This window comes from Sinocyclocheilus rhinocerous, unplaced genomic scaffold (assembly GCF_001515625.1).
Source record: "Sinocyclocheilus rhinocerous isolate Xijiao unplaced genomic scaffold, SAMN03320098_v1.1 scaffold591, whole genome shotgun sequence".
Classification (NCBI taxonomy): Eukaryota; Metazoa; Chordata; class Actinopteri; order Cypriniformes; family Cyprinidae; genus Sinocyclocheilus; species Sinocyclocheilus rhinocerous.
The window spans coordinates 2298337-2308000 of record NW_015641476.1 but is presented as its reverse complement, the minus strand read 5'-3'; the positions used below and the strand labels follow the sequence as shown (position 1 = coordinate 2308000).

General features: G+C 38.0%; 1 protein-coding gene across 1 annotated transcript; it reads left to right on the top strand.

Moving 5' to 3' along the window:
* LOC107755040 (SKI family transcriptional corepressor 1 homolog-B) lies at positions 1-5945 on the top strand. The gene is made up of 9 exons (XM_016571680.1): positions 1-325; positions 1420-3130; positions 3758-3839; positions 4081-4173; positions 4299-4367; positions 4954-5028; positions 5128-5202; positions 5363-5428; positions 5775-5945. Exons 2-9 carry the CDS (start codon positions 1430-1432, stop codon positions 5870-5872), a joined length of 2259 nt encoding a protein of 752 aa, XP_016427166.1. The 5' UTR covers positions 1-325; positions 1420-1429; the 3' UTR covers positions 5873-5945.
* Positions 5946-9664: the final 3719 nt, after the last annotated feature.

Below are 9664 nucleotides of genomic sequence, written 5' to 3'. Positions count from 1 at the left end.
AATACCAGAATCGGATTTGATCTCAGTGGGTGTTGCCTTCTTATTCTTTTTGGCGTCCCCTCTGTTGAAGTAGATCGCGCACAACCTATTAAGAAGAAGCACGAGAATCCGGGACTGCCATGTGGTCACTCGGCTCGCGCTCCCGTCACCACGCACGAGAGTTGAGTGGGATGGAAACTCTAAAGCTGTTTTGAGAGAAGAGACTCTATCCAGCCTCGCAGTTCTCATCACGCAGTAGCCTACAGACGGACGTTTTGTCCTTATTTTAGGCCTGTTAATTTGATGCAAACACACTCGCTCATCTGACTTCGTTTTCTGATAAAAGGTAGGTTTCTTTTTATATTTACAAGTTGATCAAAATAATAATCATGCGTATGTATTTTCTTAAATTAACGCGCTTATTATTGTCAAAATTATTTTAGTCAAAATGTTTAGAAAGGCTAGCCTGAAATGTTTTAAAATACGCTAAACCTTTATTACGAAAGAGAATTTATTGCACCTAACTTGATACAAAACAATATGACAAATCTATAGAATAATTGTACATCGTAAAAATGCATTACAGATACATCCAGCAAACGAATATATGTGTAGGACTGAAATATAACGGCTCCTTGTGCAATGTTTTAATTATAAATGATAAGACTTTTATTAACAGATCAAAGTCGAACAACACAGGCTGTGTAATTACACAGAAAGCGGCTTACTGCTTCTTTTCCTTCTTGCTAAGCTCATTGGAGTAGCTAAAAGATTCTTCCCTTCTGCCCCTTTGCGTATTAGAGCCGTAAGAGGCCTTTAAGTAATCGCTCCGGCTTCTGAGCCGATTTGGAGACATTAAGCAATGATGCAGGCTCTCAGGTCAGAGAGTGCGAGCTTTTAAGGATAATGTTAGAGCCGGCAATATTCTCAACCTAAAAAGCGAGGTGTTCTTTTCAAATATGATTTAGCAGGCCTAAAGCTGTCATTTAAAATGTAAAGTGTTAACTAAAAACACTAACAGTATAGTCTGTAATACAATGCTAAAATAATTATTTAAATTATTGTAAAAACTGTAATTTTTAAATATAATTTCTTATCTTGCAAAAGTAATTATATCGAGGATCAAACAAAATAAAAATGTGACAGACAAAATTGTTGATAGAGCAAATAAGCTACTGCCTTTTTGTTTTTTGTTTTAATTTGGCCTTTTTATTGAGATACTGTTGTAGACATATGTTAAAACTATAATAAATAATAATAAAAGTATAGCCTAATAAAAACAACAACAAAATAATAGTAATTATAATAGAAATGCGTTTATATTAGGATAACGCTCACACAAAGCACACATTAATAATTATATATCATCTCTCAAAAGTTGCATAAAATACAATTCTTGAATTGAAGTGTAATTTTACATTTCTGACTGGTTCTCCACAGACTTCCAGGAATGGAGTCGATACCCAGTCAGCCTTCTACGGGACGAGATGTTTGCTCTTCCCCCAACTCAAAGCGAGAACTGCAGCCTTACTCTAGCAGCAGCTCGCTGAAGCCAAATCAAGTGAGTGAGACTATGCTGTACGGAGTGCCCATCGTCTCTTTGGTCATCGACGGTCAGGAGAGGCTGTGTCTGGCGCAGATTTCCAACACTTTATTGAAGCACTACAGCTACAACGAAATCCACAACAGACGCGTGGCGCTTGGAATTACGTGTGTGCAGTGCACACCGGTGCAGCTGGAGATCCTAAGGCGCGCAGGGGCAATGCCCATCTCCTCACGCCGCTGTGGCATGATCACCAAACGCGAGGCCGAGCGCCTCTGCAAATCCTTCCTCGGGGCTCACAACCCTCCCAAATTACCCGAGAATTTTGCATTCGATGTTTCACACGAGTGCGCCTGGGGCTGCCGAGGAAGCTTCATACCTGCGAGGTACAACAGCTCCAGGGCAAAATGCATCAAGTGCACGTATTGCAATATGTATTTTTCACCCAACAAATTTATATTTCATTCGCACCGCACACCTGAGTCTAAATACACACAGCCGGACGCGGCCAATTTCAATTCATGGAGACGCCATCTAAAACTCACCGACAAAAGCTTGTCTGATGACATTTGTCATGCGTGGGAGGACGTCAAGGCCATGTTTAACGGCGGGAGCCGGAAACGGGCAATGCCAGGGCATGGACCAGAAATGTCTTCCCCGCTTAAACCGCAGGCCTCCGGAAACATCACGCAGACCGCTTCCGCTGATATTCCTCACAAAACTTTGCGCTGCGACGACGACCGTGGTAACCTCAGTTTAACCAACAGCGTGCGTAACTACCCGGTCATCCCTGTGCCTAGTAAGAGTTTCGGCATACTTCAGAAGATCCCACCACCCATCTTCCCGCATCCATATAGTTTCCCAGCATTTGGACTGTGTCAAAAGAAGGATGATGGAGTTGGTGAGCAGAATAAGACCAATGTCCCTGGTGTGTTTTGGCCCGGTGCGAAGGACGGTATCTATCCATCGTTCCCCATGTTTTGGCCTACCGCGGGCAGCCTGCCGCTCTCATCCTATCAACCAGCACAACCAAAATCACACACGGAGCTCCTGGGTGGCCGGCACACCGAGACAGACATGTCAGAAAGTGAGCGGGGAGGAAACACACCTAGAGACAGTCTGTTCGACAGCGAGCGCTGCTCCAGTTCGCAGTCCCTCAGGAACGACGAGGACAAATCTGGGGACGAGGCCAGGTCAAGTGAGGGTCAACCCAGCACCCCCAGAAAGCTGAGCTATATTTCTGCGTTCAGACCTGTAGTTAAAGACGCAGAGAGCATAGCTAAGCTCTACGGGAACAGGGACGCGTACAGCGGAGCTCATCCTGGCCATTTGTCTCCAGACGTTGTGAGCTCCAGCTCCAGCTATAGGTCAACCTCTCCGTGTGTGGACAGCGAGGAAGAACCGGATGTCGACGTGGAGACTCACAGAATTCCGGAGGATGAGGAGTCTATACAACTTTCTGTGGATGATCGACAAAGTCCCGTGAGGGAAAACAGTCAAACGCCGCAGCCGGACGATGACCAGATAGCCACTTTTAGTGACGCGGGCTCCCCTGATCCGAAGCAGAACAAGGAGGTGGCAAAGAAAAATGATGCCATTGCTTACGAAGTGAGTCAAACAAACTGTCATATTCAATGGCACTGAAACCATTCGAATCTGTATGAAAACATTAAATAAATAGCTACATCTTAGCGTAAAATTATTTTGAATCAACAAAATGGCATTCTGAATAAAAGCAGCCATTGTTCAGTCTGATACAGCAGTCTTTAAACTCTAATAGCGAGTAATGACGCATAATTATGAACCTATGGACTCTACATTCATAGTTTTCTATTTGTGAACAATTTGCAATTTATGTTGTTATGGATACAGATCGTTAATATTCTATTTATTAACGTAGAACGATCTAAATAAAAAGAACCCAGCGGCGCGTAATTATAGTAAATTAAATGTTTAGAATGAATGGTCATTTCTGTCGTCGCCCGCGGGCTGTTGGTGCGTTGGTGTAAGGGCTCCCCGGTGGATACTGTGCAAATTATTCTCTTTGTCAGTCCATCTGACCGAATTTACCTTGTAATACGAGCAATTTGGCTTGATGTTGCCAAATATTCGTAGATCATTAGAAGAGTATAAACGCAGTCTGTTGTCTGACGCATGGTTGCGTAAGAAAAGAAGAAAATGATGCATAATTGGGGTTGTATTTATTTATTTTAAACGATTGGTTAATTTTTGCAGGTGTACTCACATGAAAAGGATGGAGCATCTATTCAGAGCACACTGCCCACTAAACCTCCTCGCTGCGCACCGGAAACAAACGGTAAGACAGTTTAACAAACTAACATTTAAATAAGTGCATTCGGGTAAACTTGGACAATTTTTGCTATTGAGATGACTGGGAAAAATGTCCCCCAATTTACAATTCATTAGTATTATACAGCGTATAGCCTACTCTATTATATAATTTTACAACTTTCATTTAGTCGATTCTAGAATAAATTATGTTTAATTATGCGCTCTGAATAAGTGGCCTGCTAATAAGACTAGCTATTCCCCTTTAGATTCACACATTTCAAACAACAGCCCTACTGACGACGAATGTGAATCACAAAAATCCTGTTCGGATCAAATTAGCGATTTCAAAGAGAGCCCAAGTGAGTAGCAATAAAAACATTGTCCTGTTTGTGTGTGTGTTTAAACATTACTATATATTTATACAAAACAAATCATCTTTAAAATCCAGTGTAATAGCCTATATTTTTTCCTTATTTTGTGGCAGGCGACGCTACATTTAGAAGTACTGATAACAGATTTAATTTCGAGAAAGACATCGAGAATATGGCGAAAGGTAAATATTTAGATATTTTATGGACAATTTTAAGCTGTGTTGTTCCATTGTTAGATAAGCTAAGGTGTTAGGGTGTTAAAACAACCGATTATAGGCTACACAAGATAACGTGAAAAATTACCAATAGAGGCAGCTAACTGGCTTTTATGATTGTTTAAAAACAGACAAGGCAATGTCTATTTTTAAGGCAAATAGCTCTTTGTGTGCAATGTTTCTCCATTTTACACGCATTATGCATTTAAAAAAAATGCGTGTGATCGCTACACAATTGTGTATAACTGAGAATTGTCCTTGAACTGCAGACGATCCACATTGCAGGCTCGTTTTCCACACACCCCTCAGGCAACTGTCCTAATTATTTTGCAATGTCATGCTTGAGAACACGGGGACCGTGTGTTTAGCCTTAGTAACCTAAATAACGCTATTAGACAAGAAAACCAAACAGAGAGTGAAAATACATGAAGAAAAAAAATGGGGATACATTTTCTTTAGACGACTGTAGCATACTCAAAGGCTATGGGATTTGTGTGATGATTAAAAGTCACAGTGATATGATAAATGATGTGATTTCTGTCGGTTTCCACAGAGGAGCTCCAAAAGCAGCTCTTGGAGCAAGTGGAGCTAAGAAAAAAAATGGAACGGGAATTTCAAAGTTTGAAAGGTAATTAAGAGATGGATATATTCACTCCATGCTTCAATTTGCTATATAATTTATTCTATTTATAACTTAAGTTAATATAATACGTGTTGACTCTAATAGATAATTTTCAGGATCAAATGAAGAGGGAACTGTCTTATCGAGAGGAGATGGTCCAGCAGCTGCAGATTGTACGAGGTAATACATATTTTGCACTAGTGAAAAGAAATAAGGAGAGTTAAGAAAAAGTAACACTTGCATACTTTCAGATAGACATATAAAAAAAAAAAAAATAATAATAATAATGTGTGTGATCCACCCCAAATGCTTTTTTGATTTTGATTTTGATTTTATTTAGACACATTGTGCAACGAGTTGGATCAGGAGGGAAAGGCTCGTTATGCAATTCAGCAGAAGCTTAAAGGTAGGCCTAATTTAGAAACACACTATCATCCATAAACTTAAAATAAAATTCTAAAAGAATACAAAAGAAATATGCAAGTGCTACTAAAACAAATTAATGTACTTAAAATATATTAAAACATCAAAATTTGCATATGACAAACTGTAAAGTTAGTGATGATTAGAGGGGAGTTTGATCTAATCTTCATGCACTTTCTAATCTTCAAGCATTAGACATACATTGTGGTGTATCGTTCTGTATTTCATGTCATTGTGACATATTTGGAGAAAGTAGCATGATTCAGTAAAAAATTTTGTAGGTTTAGCTGCTAGATTTCCCTTGTGAACTAAATCAAACTTTTCCCTAGAAGCTCACGACGCTCTTCACCATTTCTCCTGCAAAATGCTCACTCCACGCCACTGCACAGGGACCTGCACATTCAAGCCACCCCTCTTACCACCTTAACTTAAAGCTGCATCCCAGGATCCCAGTGACATCTGTAAACCTCCCCTAAAGGATTTCTCCACTTACACTCTGTTTGAGAGGTTCAAGTTGCACACCGAACACTGAGGCCTGAGGACTGCTGAATCACAATCCATCCCAAGTAGGCTATTCACTAGCATTTGAACATTCCACTGCGGATGAAAGTGTCTAGGATTACTTTACGAAAACAGTAAAAGAAGCCAGAGGATGACAATAAACATTCTAATAATTATGCTGTTACTTGTGTAAATAGGTTGATTTTTTAAAACAATACAAATACATAATATGTGGCAATGTGCAATGAACTGTATAATGTGAAATTTCATAAACTGGAATTGTTGATTATTATTCTTATTATTTATGTATTTATGTGTTTTTACATGTATTTGTTTTTCTCTAAATGAATTCACTGTGCTATCCCAAATTAATTGTGTATCGTCAATTTTAAGCACTTTAAATAAGCAACATTTCGGACCTATCTATCCAAAATTAATCAACACAAAAATGATTGAAAATCAGCTGTACTTCATATTAATGTACAACAAACCCAAGTTTGAACAAGCACTTATCCCATATTTCCCAAATAAACAATTGAGAATACCACAAAAGTTGTTATTCCACATGAAAGTGCTCAAACTAAATGTGATAAGACCTCTGGAGTCTCTCACTCTCTCTCTCTCTCTCTCTCTCTCTCTTTTCCAAAAATAATATTATATCTTGTCTCATTCTTCAATAAAAGTTCAATTAAAGCCACAAGTATTGACTCATAAATCCAAAATATGTCCACACAATGTTTCGAACACACTTTTGTTACTAAATCCATAAACTGTATTGACCTTACCTGAAATTCATGCCTGGAAAAACATTTGCGTGATAATAAGGCCCGGGTTACGCTACCATACAGACAAATAAATATATACTAAACAGTAATGTTAAAAAAAATTTTCTCATGAAAATGTAGTTCTCTTTCCCAACATCACAGCTTTTCAAGAAATATAGGTCTAGCCTATATTTCTGCAAACACTGCAAACGTGTTCAGTAGCAAGTTTTTGTTTTTATTTATTTTTGTTTAAACGGCATTATAAACGCACTAACTCAAAAATGAGTCTCGGCGTCTATTGCTGTTGTGAAATACAACACTTCCATCTAGTGGTAAAAACAGACATTGCACATTGCTTATTCAGCGATACAAATGTTCTATAATTGCAGACAGTGTATTTCATTTGATTATACAAAAAAATAAAAAAATACAAATACAAATAGCAAAATACAGTACAAAAATAATTCATAAAATATTTTGTAACCAGGAAACACAACGCCAAAATAAATGTAGGCCTAAAGCATTTCAGGGCAATTTTTAGTATAAGAACACAGTTTGTATTTGTTTTATTTCTGCAAATAGACTATATTAAAAAAATAAATAAATAAATAAAATAAACCCAACATTTGTTTCTTATTGATTTGTTTGAAGTCTGTCTGACTTGTGAACCTGATGCATATTTTCACTATGCACATAATTTAACCATGCACTTGTTGTTATTTAGAATTTTGAATAGGCCTAAGTACTGTATTTTGTGTGGTTTATTACAAAGTTATTTATTACTATATAAGTTTTTTATGTTACACACTTTGTTTGGTTAAAATTATGACATTTTGCGCTTATTTATTTATTATTTTTATATAATATTTTACCTGGGCAAACCAAATTGTGCATGCTCTGGATTTATTTATGCCATACATCTCTGTATGAGATTTTTTTAGGGGGGTCAAAACAATTCTGGAAATTCAGTAACACTAAAAATGATCTTTTCCTCAATGTTTTCAGCCGCAAGATAAGTAAAATGGTCTATGATTTACCTGCATGTCAGCTTATTTAAAATAAAATCCAGGTACTTTGGATACTACAGCCATTTTGTTGGTGTTGGACGGATTTGGATACGAGTGTACTTTAATTTATTCATTTGGATAAAAAAAATAATATTGTAGATGAGTGTCTAACAAAGCTTAGACTTTTAGACTGAATACTTTTAGTTAATTCTGACCAAAAATAACATTATTTTAATATATTTTAAACCCATTGTCATACTAAAATAAATGAATGAACTTTTGGGCGCTTTAAAAATCCTGGGGAAGTTCGCTCAGACGCCCTAAAACAAGCTTAGCCTTCCTATCCATGAATCTCTAGTGACGTCCCAGTTTTTGAAGTAGTAAGCAAATTAACTTTTCCAGAACATACGGGTTCCCACTCAAACACGGAGAGCCACATTTCGGACACTACTGTTTGAAAAACGAGTGAACGCCGGTAAACGGTTACGCCAGCAACGAGTTGCGCGTGCACACCACGTGACCCGATAACGTCACGGCTGCGCTAGCAGTCACAAGATGGCGGAGAGTGCGGAACTAAAGGTAAAACGCTGCGCTCAATTTCCAGTCGGATAGTGTGCAGGGAGATCTGATTGTACCGTTAGAAGTACGCGTACTACTTACTTGCTGTATTAAGAGGCCGTTATAATGCATTTAACCTCTGTTCTCGTAGCTGAAGTTGCACGAGAAATGATTTTGCAGTGGAGGTGTTGTAGAAAGCTTCCAGCGTGTTATTGTTGATGTAGAGGGAGCTGTCTGACCACCGCTCTCCTCAGGGGAATTACTAACTTTAACTCTTTCTCCCTAAAAACTCACGTTAAGAGTGTCTGTTGAAAAGACTCAGGCTGTTTTAAAATACGCTGTTAGTAGACCGCATCATGTGTATATTTTGATGGTTAATATGTGATGTGGATTTGCTAGAAAGCTCCATCGCTTCACGTGCAGGGCTCGAGCGCTGTTGACGTGCTGTCAATCAAGTGAGAGGAAGTGCACGAGCACCGCCACTCTGATTTCAGCACCGAAAGAACAACCGATTATTGCAGATAATCACCAAACTTCGAGCAGATGTCATCACTTAGATACCGACGGAACATTTAAGTTCACCATCCTTATGCTTCAATACCAATGGACAGCCTTCTGTTCATATAAGGATGAAAAAGCTTTTCTTAAAAAATAATAATAATACAATATTGTAAAAATTAGATTGCTGTTAGTTAAACTGTTAGTTCATCCAAAATGTAAAAACTGTGAAAAGGAAGAATGACAGCCTCAGTCACCATTTGAAATAGTTGTCATGCTGGATCTTTTGTGTTTCACAAAAAAGTAAGTCATACAGTTTTGGAGCAACATTAATTTTTGTGTAAACTAAACCTTTAAGTTGAATGTAGTGTGTTAATGACTGTTGCGTGACTGTGATGTTCTGATGTTGCTGAATTTCCGTTAATAGGGTCTGTGAGCTCATAATACGAATGGAAAATACTACATGCTTAGCGGTATTTTTTATTTTTTTTCAAGCTGTGCATGTCTTATAAGGCTTTTTCATTTTTTTGTGTCTATGGAAATTGAAAGCCTTCGTATCATGATAGAGAGTTGACAGCACACTGAAAGAAGTTCATACTTCGTTTTAAATGTCTCTGCTTTTTTGATTTGTGTGAAGCACTCTTATTTATTCCCATTCAATGTTTCATCTTGTTTTTTTGCATTCCATAAAATTAGAAAAAAAAAGATTTAGTTCTCTGTTCCTGTTTTGCGTTTATTACTCATTTCTTACAAATAGACCTATTGTTTGCCGTTGGTCTGTGTCTTTGGCAGGTCCACCAGTGCAGAGATAAAATTCAAAGCCATAATTAGATTTGGCAACTAACCTGATATTTTACACCACCTCTATTCACTCTGCTCGCAGAAATTTAA